This window comes from Eucalyptus grandis, chromosome 7 (assembly GCF_016545825.1).
Source record: "Eucalyptus grandis isolate ANBG69807.140 chromosome 7, ASM1654582v1, whole genome shotgun sequence".
Classification (NCBI taxonomy): domain Eukaryota; kingdom Viridiplantae; phylum Streptophyta; class Magnoliopsida; order Myrtales; family Myrtaceae; genus Eucalyptus; species Eucalyptus grandis.
The window spans coordinates 58350014-58375048 of record NC_052618.1 but is presented as its reverse complement, the minus strand read 5'-3'; the positions used below and the strand labels follow the sequence as shown (position 1 = coordinate 58375048).

Genomic DNA, 25035 nt, shown 5'->3' with positions numbered 1-25035 from the left:
AGTCATTAATCATTATCAGAATTATACTTGTTTGGTCATTCAAGGAACCTCTACAGGTGGACGGACAGGACTTCTCTTTTTCCTGGCGTAGGATAGACCAGACACCGCAACCAAACACGCCCAATTGGATAAACCATGAGAAAACTGAAAACCCCACCAAAACCTCCATCTCCTTCTCTATCTCTATCCAACATAGGAAATGGGTCTTCTCCAAATACACTCTCCAATCGCGGTCTTTCTCAGCAAGCCGGTCTCATCATCCCATTCCAAACCGCCTCGTCTTCCTCCGTTCCAAGATTCCACCCGGAATTTCGGACAAAGTTCGCTTTTTTCGTCTTCTCCAGGAATTAAAGACAGAGTCTTTACGCTATCCACTGCACCCAGGAAGCTGCTCTGCACACCACCTCAAGGGAAGCACGTAAGAGAAGACTATCTTGTGGTACGTTACCATGTTCGATTGCGGGTCTCTTTTGTTCCTATCAGTGCTTACATGAATATGTGTAATCCCGAATTTTTCGGTGGAAAAGTGGAAATTCTTGAATGCCGGATTAAGATAATACGAGCAGGTAGGGGAGCCATCTGATTATGGAATTTGGAACTTGGGATTTCTCCCTTGTTAGCCTATGAAAAGGGAAAAAATTATTATCTTTAGTGAGCTGATATATAGCCGCGTTTTCATTTAAATTGTATGGTTGGTTTTGCTTGGGCTTGGGGCGAATTACGTGGCTGTTCTTTGGCAGACTGTACAATCTTTTACATTGATGTGCTTCTTCATTTGGTTTGGAAGAAAAAATTGTCGGCTCAGGAGGTGCAGGAGCTTGTGAGGGGAGAAAGGAACGTGCCCCTCATCATTGATTTCTATGCAACATGGTGTGGACCCTGCATTTTGATGGCACAAGAACTCGAAATGGTAGGTTCAAATCTGATGTCTTGTTGTGGGTTAATTTCAATCTCGAGTCATCTCTGTTTTTATTTTGATTAATTACTCTCATTTACGTTCTTTGCGGAGGGAAATATATTGTTCCATTATTGGGAAGATCATGGCTGTAGATGCTACAAGTATGTTGCCTTTTAATTTTTTAGCAAGTTAGTGCCAGCTATTCTCAGAATGGCAATGCTCTTCGATGAATTGGTTTCTATTGGGAGTTTCTTTTATTGATATACCACTTCAACAGACGCAAAGCATTCATGATAGACCTGAATCGAGAGGCATGCTGATTAAATATCAGTTCATTGGCTTTTATAAATGCTTTTGATCGGTCTCAAGATTGACATCTTCCCTTAGTAAGGCAACATTTTCGATTTCTCTAGTTGCTGTATTGTCTTCCCCATTTTTCTCCCCTTGACAGGCTTGGGGACAAGATACTTATTTATGTCCAAGCTACTTCAAATTAGTGAATAGTTTATAAGATGCTTGCTACAAGTTACATTGAGGTTAGGACCAAATGCTTCGATTGATTTCCTATTGCAGCTTGCAGTGGAGTATGAGAATAATGCCATGATTGTGAAAGTTGATACAGACAATGAGTATGAATTTGCCCGAGACATGCAGGTAATAATTGCCATTGATACTAGTCGGATACCTTTTCTTATGATTGTTGCATTCAAACTCTTGGCTTGAGATCTCCATCAATCTGGTGATATCATAAGACACTTGATGTCAGTACCCATCTCTTGGTCCATAAATGTTGTTTAATGACAAGTGGAAACAGCTTTTCATTGAAAACCTTGCTAGGTTATGAGGCTCCTCTTATTAAACTGCTCCTTTCTCCCCCTTTTTGCTGTTAAGTCAAAAGAATTAAAAATGATTTGCTAGATTTTTTCAGAAATGAATATAAATTTTGATGAATCAAGATTCAGGACAAGCTAAGGTCAGTTAATCTCCAGTCGAAAAAAAAAATTGGCTGCTTATGAATTTCATTTGAAACTCCAGGTACGTGGCCTGCCGACTTTGTACTTCATCAGTCCAGATCCCAACAAAGATGCTATTCGAACAGAAGGTCTCATCCCTATTCAGATGATGCGCGATATCCTAGACAATGAAATGTGAAGGCATCAGGAAAATGATTGATAAAATGTCTTCTAGGATTTAGAGACAAAGCTGCTCCAGCTGCTCCAGATCCAATGTGCGATTTTGCTCTGTGATATCCTTTTAATATGAAGGTAGGTATAAGGCCATTTGATCTGGAGTTGACCACCTTTTGTTGTTATACTTGATGAACTAGATCCTAAACTTAGGAGGTTTGGGCATTCAGCCCAATGGAAGGCGTGGCCCCGGAATATTGGTTGGTTGTATTTTGCATCTGGCCATTAAGATCTATTTAGTAACTAGGGACGGCAACAATCTTTAAGGTAGTTTAGATAGTTTAATATGCAATTTGAAGATTGCTTTTACATCCCGGCAGATACCGGATAAATCATGCTCTCTGTTTTGCTTGTTTAATTCCCCGCAGATACCAAAATATTGTTAATGGCTCTGGGTTAGAGGACATTACTACTAGATCTGCTTATTTTGCACTGAAATGAATTTCTGGTTCAAAATGAGCGGATATGAGTTCCTCAAAATGTTGTTGTTATTAGTGGACGACTGGGGAGATGGAATGCTCATCTAGCTTGAGATCAGTTGTATGCTGAGCAGGGAAATGGCACATGTCGGCAAGTGTACGACCTGATGACGCTGATGTAGGAACCACTGGTGCTGGATATTAATGGCTTGCTTATCAAAGTGTAAGTGCAATTGAATTTCCATACTTAAGAGTCTGTTGGATGTATGGTTTACTTGTACCTTCGGTTCATAGAAATGGGTCCAGTTCTTGGCGATCAGGTAGGGACAGGTAGAAGAAGTTTTCATTCTTTAAGCATGCTGTGCTTCCTTGCAATAGGATGAATGGAGTAAATCGTTGTCGAGATTGTACAAGTCCTCTTCTTTATCCCAAGTGATCTGGAAAATGAACGAGAATGGTTGCAAAAGAAAATTAACATGTAAATGATGGAAGAGCGAATCCACGATTAGTGTATTGTCTGCAATTGCTAAAGCTCCACTTATTTTGAGAAAAATGATTTCCAGAGAAAAAAAAAAAAATCCACTTTTTGCTGTGTTTGTTGGCATAGTTAGTCAAGGGTATAGTTTTCTCTCTGTTGGAAAACACAAATTATAAAGTCAGGAAAATGACTTCTGAGATTAAAAACCGGAAACATCTTTCCTAGACACGAATGAGTTTGCTTGGTCCACATCTTTTATTCTCCATCTTAGTGACTACTGCTTCTCCTTCCTTTTCAGTGAATACCCTCTCTCTCCAGTCTCCAATCTGAGTCGTCGTCTTTTTGGGGAGATTTTCTGGGTTTGTTCGATGGTGGTAGTCCTAAGACGATAGCTGGAATGGTATTTGCGCTAGTCTCATTAAGCACACCAGACGTTTGTGTAAATTACTCATAGAAACTTGACTCCAAATCACCGTGACCTTGCTAAGGAAATTACATCACGCGAAAGAGAGGAGACATCAATAACAAGCAACAAATTAAAGAGAGGAATATATGTAGATCATTTAATTAAGGTGACGAGATGCTTTTAGATAACTTTGTAAGTATTTTTTAGAGTTGGTGATCCATCGGAAATTGTCGTCCAAATTGAAGGGATATCTAGTCTATAGGTTTAAAACATAGTTTATTTAGTTCTGGTAGAAATAGAAAACGGTTTTCATTCCAAACGGTAGCATGTTTGTTTGAGTGAAAAATTTCGTAAATTAGTTCTTTGAATGTTCACGCACTTAGTTTGCTTCAAATGATCGTCAATGGAAAACAATTTACGGTCAAAGAAAGTATGCTTAGTAAAAGATAGAAAAATGAATTTCCTAATCTGAAAGGAGTGAAAATTTTCTGAAAAAAATAATTTCTCGAAAGATGTTTCCATTAATCATGGAATTTTCTTTGAAACGGACACTCCCTCAATTTATTTTAGAATTAAAATACTGGCATTTTCTTTGAAAATAACTTGTTGAATAACATTTTTCAAGACGAAACAGACGGATGCAAAATATCAACCGATGATCTCATCCAATTCATTGAACAAGAGCTGCTTTTTTGCCCGGGAACATGCATGTGGTCACATTCTCTCCCGGAGTCCCCACGTTTCACAGTGTGAAGGGGACTAATTGAAACGGTGCGCATTCGGTCTCGATGCAGTGGCTATTCTCCCATTCGGTACCCGAACCTAGAAGCCCCTCGACTTTCTTGTAAAAGACAGATGCTTTTTTAATTATGACCCTTCGCGTTTGCGGAGGGGCTTCCGTCATGCCCCCGCATCTGACCAAATACGGAGCGATTCCAATGCATGAACGATGCGAAACCACTCCTTTTAAATCGATTGACTGATTGGACAGCCCCGTCCCATTGATGAAACGGAGAGGGAGGGAGGGACGAGTTTCCTTTTCGCAGGGCGAAAACGAGGACCTCCCATCTGCCTCTTCCCATAATCGAAAGTGAAAGGGACTTAAATGAGAATATCAAAAGAGTAAGCGGGAATGGAGATAAATCTGAAGAAAAAAATAAGAAGAGCAAAGGAAAAATTCTGCCATCTTGGTTCTTTACAAGACGATACAAAACAATCGGTCTCGATAACGAAGTGAAATGGAACCGCAGTCGGCAGCCTCTCCGTCGTAAATTGTGGAGTCAATCTCGAACAGAGTCGATTCCGAGCGTGATGCTTGCGGAAACGCTGAGGACGTGCTCTCGAATACAAAGCCGTACGCGCGTTCCTAAAAATGGTTGGTTCGTCGGACCACAGGGTGGACGGCGACGTCGGCGGGGGAGAAGGCCAAGAACATGAGGGCGGCCATGATGCCGACGGGGAAGAGGAGGAGCACCAGCGGCGGAGGAGGGAGGGGCGGCAGCACCAGAGGCAGCACCACCAAGAACGCCGCGAGGGCCGCCAGTACCAGAACGGTCTCCAAGCCTGTCGCGCCCCTTACCATGCTCCTCCGACCACCATGCCCCGTCTCTGGAATTGTCCCTCCTCCTTTCTCCGTCCGCGAAAGTCTCGGTTTTCCGGGTCAAATCGTCGATGACGGAGAGACAGATGGAGCAATCAAGAACAAGAACAAGAACAAGAACTAGCAAGCAACAAGAAGAAGAAGAAGAAGAAGAAGAAGAAGAGGAAGAGGAAGAGGAAGAGGAAGCTTCAGAGCAAGCAAGAACGAGAAGAAGGCGGCCCTTTCTAAAGGTGGGAGTGGGACGGGCTTTGGCTTGGGGTATATATAGTTGGTGGCGTGACGCTTTTGCATGAAAAGTAAATATGGTTTTTTTCCAATCTTGGAATTTAAGTTTCTCTACATATTTTGACTGTTGGTCACCAAAAGAACGTGCGCAAGCAAGTAACCATCGTGCCTCATGCCTCGCTCATTTATGTGATGTTGTCTTTTTAGTTTATATTCTAGAGGACGGGTGCATAATATATATAATTTTATCCTCACTTATCAATGAAACTCTCTTATATATGAAATTTTGATTATCATATATTACGATGTGAATCTAAACAAAATAGATTGGTTCGATGCATCATCGACATGTTAATATATTGATAAATAATCGTTTCCTAAAATTATCTGACACGATTGATCCAGCAATTTCAATGTTCGTTTGTCCTCGATCATAACCTAAAGTCTAAGAGTTCAAATTGGATTTTGGTAGTTAGAACTTAGAATGGAACTCCAATAGTCAAGTCGTGGTTGTTAACCTAGGTAGCTCCTCTCCACTTTCTCATTACTTACTTTAAAAAAAAAAAAACAAACAAACAAACAATGCTTGGGAAACCACATCGTTATTGCCAATTAAACCAATCCTATGGAAAATTCCCTTGGAATAGTATGCGGCTTACGCAGCTTGTTCAAGGGAAATTGCCTAACTTTTCTTTTCCCCTGTATCTCCCCTAATATTGCTACACCATGTCGAATCCAAGTGATACTTATTCAACATTCATCAAAACAGAGAGTTTCTATCTTTAGGGAGATAATAAGCAATTACGCTTATGAGTTATTATGATTAATACCATAAAGAACCTCAAACCAATATATTGTGACAAACATACTAGGCTAAAAACTCTAAATGAGTATAATTGCGACAAATTGTGGACTTATCATTTCAATTAAATTATTTTCATTTATTATCCAACTCCGCATTTTCACTATAAAATTTGACAAAAAAATTGAGGATAAATATATCATAAGTGTATTAATTTGTGATTTTTGAAATTCAAACATTAATTTAAGATAAAATTGTGATGGTATAATAATTTAGTTTTTTTTTTTATATCACCCCGTTTGTTATTAAAAAGGATGGTCTTTTCGAGAATTATGAGATTATCTATTCGATTGCTTATGAAACGTCATTAACAAATCCTGATTAAGAAAATCGGTAGAATGACGCATCAACGGTCAGCGAAAGGGAGAGACGTGGGTCCCAGAGGGAGGAGAGGAGGTTCATCGGTTTGCGTCAATTGCCAGAAAACCCGGCATCGTGCAATGGTCCGAATCGGACAGGATCAGGCTCCACGATCCCTACGGATCCATCTCGATCGCGATCCGTTGCAGAACCTCAACGTATCAACATCAGTTCTCAATAATTTTTACCTGTCAATTCTCTCGTCTCATAAAAATAATATCTTCCATGGCATTGGAGAATGTAATCCGCTCTTACTTGGTACTATCGTTTTGTCTTATTTCTCTGTATGGCATCTCATTTTTTTTTCCTTAGAATAGAATGCGATGACAAGTTGTTCTCCGGCAACATGGTGATAGAAAAAGGAGACCGGTCCTTGTCCCAGTAACGTAAGATGCGACGGAGCTGTTTATGGCGACAAAAGATATTTTTCTATGTTATATGGTGTAGAAAGAAAAATTACAAAAAACCAGAGCAAGGTGATACAGGTCTTCTTTTTTTTTTGGGGGGGGCGGGGACTTAATCGAGGTTATAGAAATGGGAGTAGCCTAGCATTACGTGCAAATAGGTACCAAGTTGATCACTACTTGTGGAGCATCAGGAAGAAAAATGACAACTTGTGATCTTGCTTGCTTAGGATGCTATTTCCAAAGGAACGGAAAAGGAGCAAGAATGTGCGAAAAAAGATAATGTACAATTCCATGTGCGCTCCATCCGTTTATTACTTCCTGTAAAAGAGTAGGCAGCCGAACTTTTATAGATCGATTTTATTCAAGTTTTATTCTATCGGACTGACTTGTGTTCCGTGCAATGGTAAACCTTGGTGGTCTTACTATGTACAGATGCATTTGATTTCTCCTCTCGTTCTTTCTTTTCTGTTGACTTTCCCGGCATTTTGAGCTTCGGGGTATCTAATCCATTGGTCGGTGAATCAAGCGGGAGATGTTGACCCAAAAAAAAAAAAAAGCGGGAGATGGAAAACGCATCTCTCGAGGGTTTAAACTTCAATGTACTTGGCCAGAGGGCCGCAACCGTCTCTTGCCAGTCGACCAAAAAGCAGCTATTCAATGGCAAGTGATGTCTTTTGCTCGTCAAATTCCGGAATAAAGAATGAGATTCAAAGACTCTCACGCCCTCCCTGTCTCCCTAATTCCAAGAATCGTAGAGGAGAAGAGGAATAAGAAATCCTCACGGATAGGACGGCGCTCGCGTGGCGTCCCAATTCAGTGAATACGAGCAGCTTGGTACGGCCATATCTGCCAATTTGGTAGCTTTGCTTTAATTGAAGAACATGTGCAAGTTGGCGAGATTGCACTCTCTGCACTTAGGCGTGCTTTTTCCTCTTCGCTCGGCGTGCAATGTACCTTGATTTCCTTTTCCTCTCTTTTTCATGTGTTCAAAGCTCCTACGCTTCTCTCTTCCCAACGCACGCCAGACGCCAATCAAATTCTCGGTGCGGCTCGATACTGTTTGGGGGTGGTGGTGATGGGGGATCGTGTCGAGAAGACCAAACCACATTCTCAGTTCCCTCAAATATAGATTTTTATGTGGCCAAGATTCTTGCCCTCTTTGTCGGGCCTCTGTCGATATCGTTAGGTCTTAGGAAGTGAGAGATCTTGGAAGGAATTCACGTCGAGAAAAGAATAAGGATTGCGCAACCAAAAGGAATTCAGGCCAGTGCAGTCGACTCGAGGGAGGGTGACGATCATGGCCGGGCCGCCATGCACCATGCATTGGAGGGTCGTCCTGAGACCAAGCAGCCTAGGAGATTTCGTTGTTTGTGATGCAGTCCATCTCACTGCAAGAGGTTCGAATCGACCTAGGGGAGCTCGGGAAAATCTACGCATCACAAACGCCATTCTTAACCGCTAAAATTACCTCACAGCACTTAACATTGGGAACACTGTAATTATTAGATGAGTTAATCTATCTTTAATGGCTACCTCTTTTTTGGTAATTTCCAGTTTGGTTACCGCTCATTCTTTCTCCATTTTAATGCAACGGCTTTCATTTTCTTGAACAAAACAAATTTCACAATTAAATGTGCATAACTAATTTGACACCGATATCAGCAGCAGGTGCATGAGAACTAGAATCACCTAAATTTAAGAAATGATATTGGACCTTGAACAATAGACCCCCCTTTCTTTATGCTCTATGACTATATGCTTAATAAGCATCCGGGTTATGCTCCGTAACTATTTCTGCGTGATAAAATAACCCAACGTTTTCCTCAATGACCTTCATCAATAGGCATTCAAACATTAGTAATGATTTGTTTTTGTAATGTTTATAGTGTGAGTATACATTTATATGTAAATGCCCATGTGTTTCTTGGATACACACAACTAGATGCTATCGATGCATTAACATCGGACCTATCACATCTTTCTCAACTTTTTTTTTTTTTTGTGGTGGTGCTTTTGCTTACTCCAAATTTCAAACTTGGAATCGCCCTTTAACCCTTATGCCTTCCCAGGATTAGTTTCCCAATTCATGTTGTTGTTACTTATTAGAATCGAATGTGATTTGACAATAGGACACCAAGCAGGATGCGAATATAATGCGATGTGACAAGAATCAATTCGCTCCAAAGGCAAAACCATCATTTAAACTTCAAATAAACCCATGGAAAAGATGAAACATATGAGTAAAAACATCCTTTTCCAGCACTATTTCTTTCACGGTAGCCTTTTCTTCAACGTTTCTCGCATGCTCCCTTTGTTTTTCCCCGTGTCATGTTTCTTGCCTAGTATGTGATGTTCGATGCCATTTGTTGTCCACGGCAAGGACTATAAGTATGCTTATTCCTCAACCACCACGGCGAGGACTATAAGTATGCTTTTTCCTCAACCACCTATTCAATTCGAGATTCGAACATATCTAATGCTAAGAGCGAGAACTTTCCACACAAATTATGACCCCAAGCATTAAAGGAATTTGTTCAGAGAACCCGGCCATAAATATAGCTAACTCCAACCCAACATGACACTACACAATTTTAGCAGTGACTGATTAGTTCTTCTATATTTTGCTCATGATACAAAATTATTTAAACGGTTAGCTCTACCCCAACGTAAATCCATAGATTTTTTTTTCCACGTAATTGTCAAGGCATCAAACTTGCCTTTCTTTTTGTCAGAAGCATGAAACCTGCTTAAGAATGCATACAAATTCCCCGTTGCTTAAAAACTAGGTTTACTCGGGAAAAGTGTCCAAAAAATTCTAAACTCATCGTACAAAAGCTAATTAAATCCTAAACTTTTTTTATAATTTGTCAATTTAGTCCGAAATATTTTAACAATTCGTCAATGTACTCCTTCCAGCCAACTATCCATAAGTTTATTACTAAATTAGAGGTGATCGATTCCCGATCTGATCCATTTCTTGGACAATTCTCTCTAAAATCCTTGTCCAACTAAATGATTTAACACTTATAAAGAGGGTGGATTATGTTATAGCGTTGTCTCCACGTGCGTTTGATTCCCTTCTATTTGCTTCACTAATGCACTCCTATTTGCTTCACGCTTGCAAACGAGAGAGAGAGAGAGAGAGGGCTTTCATTTTTAGTGGCATGGACTTTCCTTTTGTTGTGGGTTTTTACTCTCTCTAGGGCTCTACTTATTTTTCTTCCGAGGGGGCTATTATTCATGCTAGGCTCATTTGGGCTTTGAGCTAGCGGGCAACTTTCAATATCGGTTCAGTCTAGGCAATTCAATCGGTCAAGTTCTCACCCTAGAACTAAGAACCAGATTGACACCCTTGAGAATTGCCCAAAATCCGGGGGTCTTGTTCAGTCCAAGTAATTTTCGTTGCAGACTTCTAAATCAAATTAACAAGTTTTCAAAAGATTTAAAGGGTTTAAGACTAAATTGATAAATTATCAAAATTTTTAGGATTAAAAACGTAATTAAAAGGTCTATAATTAAATTGATCGAATTTTTTGAACAATTATCTTTGGTCGACTCAATATCACCACACTACAAGCTTTGGGCGCCATGGAAGGAAAAAGACGTTCACCTTTCTTTCTATCTTTCTAAGGAGGCCCAATCCACGTTTTGGTAGGGCCTACCTCCAAGCGACAACGCAAACAAATGCGGTCCCTCGCACGTGCACGCCCACGCGATATTTTGCCGAGATGAAAGAAACCTCAGGCAGATAACTCTGAAAATCTCATTAGCTAAGTGGGTTGGAACTTGGGAGTTGGAATTCTAAAAGTTAAGTTGGTGTATCCAATTACGACAACAATATTTATTCATATTAACATTAGCAATTATATTTTTTTTAAAAGGCATAAATTCGCAATAAAAACATATTGAGCAAAAAACTGCTAATAATTTTATTTAAGACTTGAAATTGGTTTAAGATATTAGTCGTGTCTACACAAATGTCACTCTCATTTCTTATGGAATCAAATGCATGTGAGCATGCATGTTTGTCAAGGCGAAAATAAAATAAGAGTTTAATTAAGTAAAGATTAGTTGGCCATTTGGAGTTTCGATTATCTAAAAGGGCCATCCTTTTTTATTGGCCTAATTTTCTTTAAAAATCCAACTTTATGTCTAATAATAATGCTCCCTCGAACTTTGTTTTGTATGAAAAAAATCACAAGTTTCCACTTTAGTCACAAATTCGCCCCGCATCCAAAAGTTGCTATAATTTTCTTCGAATATCAATATAGGACTAATTAGGGCGCACATGATAACCATTTTGTTCCAGAAATAGATTTTTCTATTTCTATTTTTAGAAAAGTTTCTAAGCAAAAATAACCATTTGATAACGATACAAAATTTCTACTCTAAAAATAGAAATTTGTTTGATAACGACACAAAACTTCTTCCTTTCGGACGACGGCGACTAGCGGCGGCGGCGGCCGGCGACCGGCGGGCAGCGGCGACTGGGGTGGGGGCCGGCGATCGACAGACGATGGCCGGCGGCAATGAATGAAGGACCGGTTGACAAACGATAAGAAAATTTTTTATTTCTCATTTCGTTCCAAAAATAGAAAAATAGAAAATTTTTATTTCGATTTCTATTCCAAACCTATTTTTGGAATAGAAATCTATTCTAGAAATAGAAAAACGGAATAAGTTTATCAAGCGGATTTCTATTTCAGAAACAGGTCTGGAATAGAAAAATTGTTTCTGAAACAGAAATAGGCAATTGTCATGCACCCCTTAGAGGTTCATTATCAAAACTACATTTTCACCAGCACTCTCACCTTCATATGAAACAACAACAGCTTTACAATATTGATAGTTTTGAAAAAAGCAATGGTTATTTTTGGATATGAGGCTAATTTGAGACTGAAGTGAACGTTTGTGAATTTTTTGTAGACACAAAAAATTTCAGGACATAATCGACATTGAATCTAAAATTAGGGGTTTTATTAGGTAGTTTTGCCATTTTCTATCACCTAATATGGAGGATTGTTCACGAGAGAATATTGGACTGATCTATGGGAGTATAGGGTTGTAGAGCCAAAAAGATGACAGATCCTAGAATTGCACGGAGCTTTTAGCTTTGTAATCATATCCTCATCATTTTCTTGTTTTCCTTTTCTTTTCTTTTTTTCCCTTTTTTTTTTTTATTTTGAGGGGGACAAATCTCGTTCGTCTGTAGGCCAGACAAAGGGTGCCTTTTTATGAATCTGCACCGCTATTGATTTGCTGCTTCCATGTTTACGTAGCAGCATTCGTCCACCCAATCGAAGCCCTTGGTAAAGGCGACCTTAGTCACCACCCGAACGGCTGAGATTGGATCTAGACACATCAATTTCCCCTCTCCCGGATTGGTTTAATACCAATGCTCGAGTCGACCGTAAGAAGTCCACCCATGATCTATTGGCAGCTAAATTCAGTCCTCGAGACCCCATAACATAAGAAAGTCATGGAGTGCATAAGCCCCCCAACGATAGAGGGGCGACTTAAAAGAGTTATATCCCAAGGGGCAATCAGTAAATTTTTATCTAAAAGACTTTGTTTTTAAGCTTAAGAGAAGGCCCAAAAAAGCCCATTCCTTTTCCACCTAACCCTAATGCCCTTACTCCAAGAGTGAATAGCCCTTTATCACTTCCGCAAGAAAAGAGCTTAGGGCGCGAATGATAACCATTATGATCAGAAATTAATTTCTAGAATAAAAATAATTTTTTTTTATTTCTATTTCTAGATGAGTTTCTAAGTAAAAATATCCATTTGATAACAAAATAAAATTTCTACTCTGAAAATAGAAATTCGTTTAATAACGATACAAAATTTCTTCATTTCGGATGGCGGTAGATCGACAACCAGCGATGGAGGCGTGGGCGAGTGGCGCGGCGATGACCAAGTGACCGCCAGAAATGACCAGCGACCAGTGGCGGCGACCGGCAACCTACGGACAGTGGCGGCGACCGGTGTCCCGCGGACAGCGGCGATGGATGGAGGACCGATTCATAGCAAGGGCGAATGATGAGAATAATTTTTATTTCTCATTTTTGTTCCAAAAATAGAAAATTAGAAAATTTTTACTTCTGATTTTTATCCAAACCTATTTCTAGAAAAAAAAATTTATTTTAAAAATAGAAAAATGAAATAATTTTATCAAACGGATTTCTATTCAAGAAACAAGTCTAGAATAGAAAATTTGTTTCTAGAATAAAAATTGGAGTTGGTCATGCACCCCCTTAACTAGTCCAACTCGACATCGTCATCACTTGCAAGATAAAGCCAAAAACTTGACTTTACTAAACAAGTGAGAAAAGCCATTTTTATTTAGTTAAGCGCACTAGTTGCAATCAAAGGTTAGTGCACAATAGAAAGTGCTTCGAAAGGCGCCGGCTCCCTTCTGATTGACAGCACAGCTACGTGCTGGCACTCACTTAGTAGCATTGGCAGGTCACTCGGCTGGCAATACAGTGATAGAAAGTCCTTCCTTCAGTCCCTCAATCAAGCCTTCATTCAATCCCTCAATCAGGCCTTCATTCAACATCATTCAATGCCTTTAGTCAATCAATCAAAAAGTACAAATACCAACTCTAGTAGAATACCAGTAGAACAAGGATATCTCATCTGCGCGTTATGTCAAAAACATGCTTTTTCTATCGATTACTTTCCTTGTCTAAATAGAGGTGAGCATTTCCCGTCAATAGACAACTTCGAAGAATGAGCAGAATCTTTGAAATTTGCATTTCTTCAGTGGGCTTGGATCAGGAACATCATCTTTACATCTATTTGTTGGATCCTTCGAAGAAATTGTGATGAAATCATTTTTCATTATAAAAAAAAATATACAATTCCACGTTTATGACAATTTATTACTTGTATTCCCGGTTTATCGAAAAAGTTAAAAGGCTAATTTGATCAATTAAGTTGAAACAAGCATCTTTCAAGCCGGAAAAAAAAGTCAAAGAAACAACATCGCCTAGACTTTCCATTGAAGATACCGTGCTAATTGATCCTATCAAGGATATCGTCTCATTGATTGATCTTAATTGATGTTGACTGATGCACCGATGGAAAATTAAAATATTGTATTTTTAGGGAATCCTTTTTCCTTTGTTATATATTTTTCTTTCCCTCTCGTCATCTAGACCTCATGTGCTATAAATAGGCTGTAATTACACGACATATGTGCAAGAAAACGACACACTTTTTCCCAATTTCACAGCTAGCTTTCTATTCTCTGACACTTTCGGGTCTTCAAAAGTGATCAAGGTTATTCCTTAAATACCAAGCAACTCAGTCACGAGCAGATTGCTTGTCTTCTTTTCCGAATCTATTTTATTCGTAACGTTGGCCAGCAATCAAGTTTGTCCCTCAAGTTATGTGAATTAAAGGCTCAAGACGATTTAAGATTTTCTTGCAACCAGAAAAATACTGGAAAATCTGAAAAAGTGGATCCTCTTTTGCAATCACATTTTCTGAGATTTTTATGTTTCATTGAAGATATGTAATAAAAATAAAACTTTTTGTACTGTACTTCACAAAGTACTGATAATCATGAGATTACAAGTTCGAGTCATGTCATGGAAACAAAAATTTAAGTCAGTATTTTGAATATTTGTGATCTCATAACGATAGAGTTCTTTGTCTTGGCACACCTCCATATGTATTAGCCGCGACGCAATACCCCACAGGCTCGTGGGAGAGCGTCGTGAATATACCGGGGGAGATTCACCTGATACGCGATACGCCGCGACGCACGAGATTCTCCCTTCGCACGACGGATTCTAAAAGTGGGGCCCACTTGCTGGGGCCCATCGCTCGCCCCGACGTGGCCTTTTGACCGTCCCCCCTCACCGTCTGATCTCCGCTCGACCGCGCTCTTCTCCTCCTCCTCTCCCTCTGGACCAATCCCCACGCCCCCCCTTGTCCTCTCTCTCTCTCTCTCTCTCTAACTCGCGCTATCGCTATCGCTTCTCGCTGATATTTTCGGTGGTGCGTCGTTCGCAAAAGCAACGAACCCTAGAGAGGGAATCGACAGCCCGAAGCTTCTGGATAATGCTGGTGGCCCGCATTGCCCGAGACCATCGAGGCGGACGCAGGGATCTCGTGTTCTCCCCTCGTCGCGAGCATGCGGACGATTAGATACGGAAATCGGGATCGCTGCTGAAAGTCCCCCCACCCGGTCGATCCGATACGTCATTCTCCCCTCCTCCTCATCCTCCTCCGGTTCGTTCGATCCTTAGCATGTGCGATTTGGTGGCGCGCACGGGTCGGCATCAGCAACGGTACGAGGCCGGTTGTCGCCTTGTCGCCGGGTAACCATCGAATCTCTCTCTCTCTCTCTCTCTCTCTCTCTCTCTAGCGCGCTCCATTTTCGGTTTTGCCTCCCCGGCCCCTCCCGATGTGCGTGAATCTGGCACGAGGGATGAAGCTTTTGCGCGTTCCGTTGGATGACGACGGATGTTTGTCCTTTGCATTGTTTTTTTTCGGTTTAACGCGCTGCGTTAGGTTACGCGGTTTATGTTATTGGCGTCGTGGTCGTTTTCATTGGGGATGAGTGGGCCCTGATTGTGTCGACGACGGTCATTTTCGGTTTTTCCCCCCTTTTCTTTTCCCGATCTTTTCTTTGTCGAGATTCAATTCTTTGGATTTGATGCGCCCTGCAACGTCTGTTTTTGACTTTCCGATGTTCTTTCCTTTTGATCGATCATTACTTTACTTCATACCAGACCTAGGCTTGACGATGTTGGGTAGTGTCATTGTCATAAAGGTCTTTCGAGCCTTTCTTAGTTGGAGAAAGGACACTGGCCGGGTTTCTGCGTCCGTGGCTTCGAGGAACGGGTTTCTTTCGTCCGTGGTCACAGATGCTGACATTTTTTTTTTGAGGATCTCTGATGCTTGCTCAATTGAGCTTGTTGGTGAAGTAAGTCATGAATTGGATCTTAAAATATCCTCGAGTTTAGTCAATTGCGGATTAGAAGATCATCGTGTTTTTGGAGCATCGCGTTTCTTTATTATGCCGTTCCACCTTTATGTAACTTTAACATGTACTTTGACTCTGTAAAGGGAGGTCCAATGAAACGTATATTGGTCAATATTAAACCTTCTTCGGTATCGGAGTGCCAAAGTCCACCCCCATGGGTTCATCCAGTTGAGAATTCGACACTCTTGGGAAGGCGAAAATGTTGGCTGCGTGAATCTCTACATACCCAAGTCTGTGGACCATCTTAGTGTTTGGTGACACAGTTAAAAGATGGTTATGGTAGGTTTTGTTTCCACTTAATTATGGCGCATATCATGAACAATGGACTGCTTCAAATGTGGTCGTAGGGCTATTGCTTAGATGAAGGATATATTGGGGAACTGGAAAGTGCTACCTCTTTTTCAAAGTGAATGTGGCTCTTTCTAGGCATAAAATAGCATCCTTATGACTGACGCAAAGGGTATTCTTTGTTTGCAAAAGGAGAAAAAAATCTGGGATGAATGTGGGAAGCTGTAGAAGGTTGGTTAAATGTTACATAATAAGTGTGCTTCAGAGTACTGCTCCATGACTGAATATGAGTTCTTCCGTCGTGGATGTTTGTTGCTTTGCGAGACCTAAACTCCTCTCTTGCACTTCATAAGACTTCTGTTTTGTCCTTTTTCTTTGCCACTGGGGCTTTTGGCGCTGGAGTTTGGATTGAAGGTGGATAAGTAGCATGAACAGCGAAAAGATGATAATTTTTTAACTTGCATACATGTGGAATTATACTTGGAAATGTAAGATTGTACTCACTCTGTACCTTTCATAACTTTCAATCAAGTAATAATGGTGGGATCGAACTTAGGAGGTTCATTCTTAGGGGGCAGTTGTGGATCCTGCTTTATTGATTATTTTCTTCTTTCCTTTTTGGCAAGACTATATGTCCATCATACAAAATTGTCATATGCTTACTACAGCATGTCTGTTAATTCTAGGATGACCGCCCTTCATTTTTCTGCAGTGTTTTGTTTAGGAAGAAAAGAAAACGTAGAGGAGATTCCTCTCTGATTTTTCCTATTTTATGGGTGCATCAGTTTGAAGGGATAACTAACTCAGTGGCTTCCTTTTCCAGGTGTATTCCTTATAGATATAGAAAATCCATAGACTGTACGAGTGACACCGATGAAAAGATTGTTGAGGTGCTCATGATCAATTCAACTAGCGGATCGGGTCTTCTGTTTCCAAAGGTATACTGCTAATTATACTCGTTTCTGAATACAGCAGTCCTGGGTATTGATCCTGATAAGGGTATCTAGAGCTTTGTATTGGATAGAAAATGTTCAGTCGTCGGTTGTGTAGATGCTTTTGTTGTGTAACATTCCAAGTGAGGAGCTGAGAATATTGCTGACCACATTTTCTCATTCGAAAGAACAGGTTTTATTTGTTTGACACAATAAGTTGGGAGACATGGCTAAATGCACCTTAAAGCCTTCTGGCTTCATTAATGGCTAAGCTCACACTGAACTGAATATGGTCATCCCACCAAAGTATTTAAATTTTTTCTTCTCAAATTTCTTTGCTGCACCTGATGTAAACTAAAATGAAAATGATACATAGTCTCATCTTCTTTTGTTTCTGTTGGTACGTTCTGTTAATGTGTATGGACTACTCAAGAGGTACACAAGTGTGCTATTTATTGCAAGGAAAAGCACTTCTACTGTTGTACATAGTTACTTTAAGTTGTTCCTTCCGGTTAATATCTGGTTTGATGAATGTCTCCAGAACCTCAGTTGCACGAATCTTGGAATTTGCTGAACACATCACTTATTGACTTCCTAATCCATTCTGGAAATGCACATTTCTATCACCTTATGTGACTAGTATTATGATGAATATGATGGGCATGCTGTTGATTCTGACTTATAGCTTTATGTACCATGACTGGTGTGACGTTCTTGAGTGCATGCCCAATATTTGTGATAAGCCATTCGAATGCAAACACCTTGTTTTGAATTACTATGGAGTTACGTCTTAAGCAACGAACTTCTCACACCTTAATGAGATAAATAATCCCATTCTTGGATTATTTGATTGTTTTTTCATAAGCCATGAATTGTGGATCCACGATAACATCTTTTAGTGAAAAATAAACAGAAGTTCATTTCGAAAAGACTGGACATGGGTTGTGTCACTTGATTTCATCTCGGTTTGGGGGACAATGGACTTGTCTGCAAGCATGTCACAGATTTACTTAGATTTCAGCTCATTCCTTAATTGCTTTATGATTTTGTGGATAAACACTTGCAATTTACATAGTGACTCCAGGGCTTTCAGGCCTGGAGACCGAGAACATAGCTTGAACATGCATACTGTTTTCTGGGAAGTCATGTTCTTTAATTCTCTTTGGTTATTGGAATTCTTGCACCATAAGTCATTATAGCTCTCATTTACTCGTGAGTCGTGAATTGATGGAAGCTCTGTTGGATTGTGAGTTATTGCTTTATGAAAATAAATATGTTTTAACGTCATCCTGCGAAGCTCCATCACTTGTTCACTTGTGTCGGATTTTCGCTCTTTTTCATGAGCTTTTCTTATTTTTATAAGGGAGGCTGGGAGAACGATGAAACTGTAGAGGCAGCTGCTGTGAGGGAAGCAATTGAAGAAGCTGGTGTGAAAGGAGATTTGAAGGTATTAAATTCTATGAACTCTGTTGATCTTTCTTATCTTCGGTTCATTATTTCTTTTATAAGATTTTGCGTGAAAACCAACTTTGTGATTCTAATAGTTACCTGAAGATTATGTGACTTTTTGGATTTTTTTTTCCTCATTTTGCATTTGTAAGATGTTGTGTAGCAGAATAGGTCGAGGTCACTCATATTGGACTTTTAACTGTAGCTTGAGATAATTTCACTACATATTTGTGGTCTGTTCCACGTTATTTTATTATGATGATAACAATGACTGTTGCAAGGCAGTGCAGTTATCGAAAAAAATAGAATGAATAAATTTCATATTGTGCACAGTGGATGTTGGCATCCTTAACTGCACATACTCTTCTTGTCCTGGATGGGGAAAAGGAGTGTTCTTGATCTTTTTTAAGCGGAGTTTTGTGGTGTATGTGAAGGTGTGAAATAAATGACCATTACAACAATGAAAGTTATCATCTCTCTCTCTCTCTCTCTCTCTCTCTCTCTCTCTCACATACACAGACACACACACACATATGCATGCATGCAGTGGTCATGCTTAGGGGTGTGCAAAATACCTGGGAATCGCCCGGAACCAGCGGTTCTTGAGGGAACCGGTCCGGTTCCTGGTTCCAATATATGGGAACGGGTGGGTACCGGTCCGGTTTCCGGTCCCATGGGCGGATCCACCCGCCTGCCCACCCGAACCAGACCAGAACCTTTTAATATTAAAAAAAAAAAAAAAATTATTAAAAGAAACCCTAGATCTCATCTTACTCCCTTCGTCTTCGGCCCCTAATCCTATCACCATTTCACTGCGTTTACTTCTCCTGCCGTCCGCATCTCCACGTACTTAAATTTGGTTTTTCTTTCTTTGGCTTACTTTGATGTCACGTAGTCATTCTATGTTGAAAACCAAAATTGTTTCGCATCAAGATCGGTTCCATTGATCCACCTGGGAACCGGACCGGACCGCCGGTTCCAATTTTTCGGAACCGGTCCTTAACGGGCGGTTCCCGGTTCTAGGTCGGGAACTGCCCGCCCAAACCATGCACACCCCTAGCTCATGCTGTTTCGATGAGAAATACCTCTTTGAGGCCATGTGGTAGCATGTAGGTGCGGGGCACTTCACTCTGCTCCTGTGCATCTTTGGTTCTGTGGATTTCTCTTTGCAAATGGATGTGCACATACATCCGTTGCGAATGAGACTTCATTTTAGGTTAAGCACTTCTAGACAGCTGCTATGTGTCTGTTTTGTGCTCTGAATCATCTCTTTTTACAAATGAAAAGGGGATACATATTCATGATTTTTCTTAGATTGTGCAACCAAGTCTTTCTGTTGTTTTCAGGATCTTTTAGGGCATTATGACTTCAAGAGTAAAACTCACCAAGACGAGTTTTGTCCTGAAGGTTTATGTAAGGCAGCAATGTTTGCATTGTTTGTAAGGGAGGAGCTTGAATCATGGCCAGAGCAAAGTATCCGACAGAGGAGCTGGCTGACTATTCCCGAAGCTGTTGAGAGTTGTCGGTATCCATGGATGAGAGATGCACTTGTGGATGGCTTCCTGAAGTGGCATGCTGTGAACAGTGAGGAAGCTTTTGATTGAACCTTTGACTTCTTAACTTACAAAAGTAGAGGCGCATAAAAATCGGCTTCTAACCCGGTGAATCTGTTTGAATTCCTTGGGCAAATCTTTTTGTCGCTGCTGCTGCTGCTTTAGAAGGTCTCTCTATTTTTAGGTCTAATCCATCCCATAGGTCTCTTCATGCTGATGTCTGATTACCTTTATTCAGAGTCCATTTAAATATCATATTGATGATCAGGTTGCTCAATCCATTTAGAGGTCATTGCAGTATAGCCACCCAAGTGCAGTTCACTCTTATCTTCGATTTTCTTTTGGCTTAGCATCATTTTTTCAGTTGGTGAAAGCTTCAGAGTGAGAAGCTTCGTCAATTAGATTTTCCGATGTACTCTAATTTTGTGGACTGTGGGAGTCAACAACTCTATACAATTAATATAACTACTGAGGGGAGATCCTATTTCGCATGTTTCATTTTAGGGAAAATTCCAAATAATGCCCTCGTTGGTAATCGGCCGTTAATTATTTAGACCGGTTAAGGGCGTTTTCGTCCAATTATAATTATAATTTTAAATTATTTTTATTCTTCTCTTCCTTTTTTGTGGGTTGGGGGTGGTTTGGCGAGGGCTTGCAGCCGTGAGTGAGGGCTTATTCACCCTCAACGACCGCGAGGAAGGCCCCCCTCGTTAGATCTTACTAAGGCAACCTTTGTCGATTGCTAGCAAGGGTGGCTTCCCCTAGGGCAAGGGCTGACCTCGTTGATGGCCACGAGGGCGGCCTCCCCCAAAGGGAGGGTTGCCTTGCCTAAGTGAGGCCATCTCCTAGATTTGGGCAAGGGTCGCCTTGATTTGGCGAGGGTGCCCCGACGCCCCAAGGCGAGGTCATACCTTTCCAGTGGCCAACAAGGGTTGTACTCGCCAGATCGGGCAAAGGTGACCTTTGCCTAACTCTTTTTGACATCACCAGTTGATGAAGAAGAAAGAAAAACCAAAAATAATGAAAGAATAAAGGGAAAAATTCAAAAAAAAAGATAAATGAATAGAATACCTTTAATTAGTCGAAAAATTAGGCCTTTATTTAAAATAGATAAGAGTTACTTTAGGCTCTTATTTAAAAAGAAATCTATTTCATATCCTTATTGAAGAAAATGATGGCACTTCATGCTTTTATTTGAAATTTTCCTTTCATTTTTTCATGCTATATGTGATTATGGACCATTGTAAAATTTGCAACCATTTTTTGTTAAGGTGAAGCTTGGGCCCCTTAGCCCAGCCCAAGTATTTTAGTCTCTCCCTCTTTGCTTCACTACTATGGTAAGTTAGAATAAGTTTTTCGCTAATTTAACCCTCTTATTCTTCCCTCCCTTGGTTTCTCTTTTCCTCATTTTAGCTCTCCATTCATCAACTCTCCATTTACAAAGAACAGCCACGGAAGCGACACGGGCTCGAATCCCAATGAATCCGTGGAGTATTACCAGTCGATCTCTACTGTCGAAGACGCCGATTTCAAATTGGACTCCTCGACCAATCTTCCCCAGCATCTCCTCAACGGCCACTAAATAAGAAAACAATATGAGCAGAGGAGAGATGACTTTCTGTAAAAGGCAACATGAGTATAGGAGAGAAGACAAGAAAGCATAAGCACTCGCCCATCCCGAGTTGGCCTCCTAGAGGGAGTTCATAATAGAAAATGAGAGAGAGTTGCATGCGTAGGTGATAATTGTGATTGTTTTATTGGCCATGATGGCTTTAAGCAGCCGTGAGTCTATCGGGAGGTTCTGCGTAGAAAAATTCAGAAATCAGAAAACATTATACTGCTTATAGAGTAGGTATGACCACAATGGCCATTAAACATCCCGATGAATATAAATATTTTATAACGTGTAACACTATTTTATTCATCACATCACTTACTTTGGGATAAGCGACATCTCCTTAAAATGGCGACTATTCACAAAATTAGTGATCTTAATATTGTGGATTGCGATAATATTTGCTGCAATGACCTATGCCATACCAATTTTGGTATTAACCCCGAATGATAAAAAGAATTCCACATATGAAAAGTCGGGATCACAATTATCGTGTGAATCATAGCAATAGTTATTCTTATGGAAAGCCAATTTTATACGTTTTATCCTGAGATTATAAACTGTTATCATTGTCGGGTTATGGATTGTTACTATCAGATTATACTGGCCTAAGACCAAGTAGTGTACGTTAATCTTTATTTTGATAAATATGTATTATTCAGATAAAATATGAACCATTGATCTTACCATATTTTGGTCTCCTCTTTGCTTCTGCAACTAAAGTCAGCTAGAATAAGTTCGTTTTTCTTTTCCTAAATTTAGTTCCTCATTTATTATCTCTCCATTTGTAGAGAATGGCCATGGAAGCAAAACGGACTCGAATCCCAATGAATCCGCAAAGTATTACGCCTGATCTTTGTTGTCGACAATACGAATCGAATCGAATTCCTCAATCAATCTTCCCAAGCGTCTCCCTAGCGGCTACTAAACAAGAAAACAAAATGAGCGGAGGTGAGATAAATTTTCTCAAATTAGACTAACAAGAACGCAAAATAAGCGAAGAGATGAATTTCTTTAGAAGGCAACATGAGCGGAGGAGCCAAAAGACAAACAAGAAAGCATAAGCACTTGCCCATCCGAACCTGGCCTCCTAGGAGTTCATCAGAGAAAATGAGGGAGTTCATGGGAGAAAATGAGAGGGAGATGTATGAATCGGTGATGGTTATGGCAATTTTATTGGCCACAATGGTCTTTCAGGCAGTCACGAGGCCACCAAGAGATTTTGCGCAAGAAGATTTAGAAACTAGAAAACATTATACAGCTTATACCGCAGGTACGGCCATAATGGCTATTAAACATCCCGACGAATATAAATATTTTATAACATGTAATACCGCATTATTTATCACGTCACTTACCGTGATTTTAATTAGGATAAGTGGTGTTTCCTTAAAATGGTGACTATTCACAAATTCGCGATCCTAGTAAGGTGGATCGTGATAATATTTGTAGCAGCAACTTACGCCATACCAATTTTGGTATTGACCTTAAATGATAAAAAGAATCTCATGTATGAAAGAGTCAGGATCACAGTTATCGTATGAATCGTAGTAAATATTTATTCTTTTGGTGAGCCAATCTGTGCATTCTATCTAGGGATTATCTCGTCATATTTTAGTCTCCCCCTCTTTGCTTTCACAACAACGGCCAATTTGAATAAGTTTTCCACTTCAACTCTCTTATTCTTTCCTACCTTGGTTTCTCTTTCCCTAATTTTAGTTCTCGATTCATTATCTTTCCATTTGCTAAGAATGACCATGGAAGCGACACAGACTCGAATCTCAATGAATTTACGGAGTATTACCGGCCGATCTCCGCTGTTGACGACACGGATTTCGAATTGGACCTCCTAGCCAATCTTCCCCAACGTCTCCCCAACAATTACTAAACAAGAAAGTAAAATGAGTGGAGGAGAAATAAATTTCTCAAAGTAGACTAACTAGAAAGTAAAACAAGCAGAGAGATGAATATCTTTAAAAGGCAACATGAGTAGAGGAGAGAAAAGATAAACAAGAAAGCATAAGCACTCTATCGTGACTTGGCCTCCTAGAGAAAGTTCATCATAGAAAATGAGGGGAAGATATACGCATCATTGATGGTCGTGGCAGTTTTATTGGCCATGATGGCCTTTCAAGCAACCATGAATCCACCAGGAGGCTTTACGCAAGAAGATTCAGAAACCAGAAAACATTATACAACTTACCATTAAGTATTCCGATAAATATAAATATTTCATAACATATAACACTATTTCATTCATCCTGTTACTTGTCATTATTTTAATCTTGATAAGTGGCGTCTCCTTAAAATGTTGACCATTTACAAAATTCGCAACCCTAATAATGTGGAATGCGATAATATTTGCCACGGCGACTTATAACATACCAATTTTGGTATTAACCTTGAATGATGAAAAAGAATTCCATGTATAAAAGAGTCGGGATTGCGATTATCGTATGGATTGCAACGATATATGTTCTCCTATTTTGCCAATTTATGCATTCTATCATGAGATTATGAAATGTTATTATTGTCAGGTTATGGATTATGTTACTATCGAATTATATTGGCCTAATGCCAAGCATTGTACATAAATCTTTATTTTGAATAAATATGTATTATTCATATGGAATATAAACTGTTGATCTCATTATACTTTAGTCTCCCCTCTTTGCTTCTGCAACTACGGCTATTCTAAATAAGTTTTTGACTAATCTAACTCTCTTACTCTTTCCCTTTGTTTCTCTTTTCCTAATTTTAGTTCCCCATTCATCATCTCTCCATTTATAAAGAATGGCCACCGAGGCAATAGGACTTGAATCCCAATAAATCTGCAGTGTTACTGACCAATCTCCGTTGTTGATGACGCAAATTTCGTATCGGAGTCCTTGGCCAATCTTCTCCGGCGTCTCCCTAATGGCTACTAAACAATAAAGCAAAATGAGCAAAGGAGAAATGAATTTTCTCAAATTAGACTAACAAAAAAGTAAAATAGGCATAGAAATGAATTTATTTAAAAGGCAACATGAGCAGAGGAGAGAAAAAACAAACAAGAAAGTGCAAGCACTTGCCCATCCCAACCTGGCCTCCTAGAGGCAGCTCATCAGAGAAAATGAGGGAGTTCATGGGAGAAAATGGGAGGGAGGGGGAGTTTATTAGCCACGATGGCCTTTCAGGCAACCATAAGTCCACCAAGAGGTTTCATGCAAGAAGATTCAAAAACCAGAAAATATTATATAGCTTATACTGCAGGTACGATCATAATGGTCATTAAACATCCCAACAAATATAAATATTTTTTAACAAGTAACACCGTTTCATTCATCACGTCACTTACTGTAATTTTAATCTAGATATG

The 25035-nt window shown here is 39.9% G+C and overlaps 2 protein-coding genes across 2 annotated transcripts; both read left to right on the top strand.

Moving 5' to 3' along the window:
• Positions 1 to 156: 156 nt before the first annotated feature.
• On the top strand, positions 157 to 2907 carry LOC104454532 (thioredoxin-like protein CITRX2, chloroplastic). Its single transcript, XM_010069419.3, has 4 exons — positions 157 to 439; positions 788 to 910; positions 1472 to 1552; positions 1934 to 2907. The coding sequence occupies exons 1-4, from the start codon at positions 200 to 202 to the stop codon at positions 2048 to 2050; spliced, it is 561 nt and encodes a 186-aa protein (XP_010067721.2). The 5' UTR covers positions 157 to 199; the 3' UTR covers positions 2051 to 2907.
• Positions 2908 to 14763: 11856 nt separating this feature from the next.
• Positions 14764 to 20543, top strand: LOC104454530 (nudix hydrolase 16, mitochondrial). The gene is made up of 4 exons (XM_010069417.3): positions 14764 to 15172; positions 16952 to 17066; positions 18424 to 18507; positions 19856 to 20543. Exons 1-4 carry the CDS (start codon positions 15102 to 15104, stop codon positions 20111 to 20113), a joined length of 528 nt encoding a protein of 175 aa, XP_010067719.1. The 5' UTR covers positions 14764 to 15101; the 3' UTR covers positions 20114 to 20543.
• Positions 20544 to 25035: the final 4492 nt, after the last annotated feature.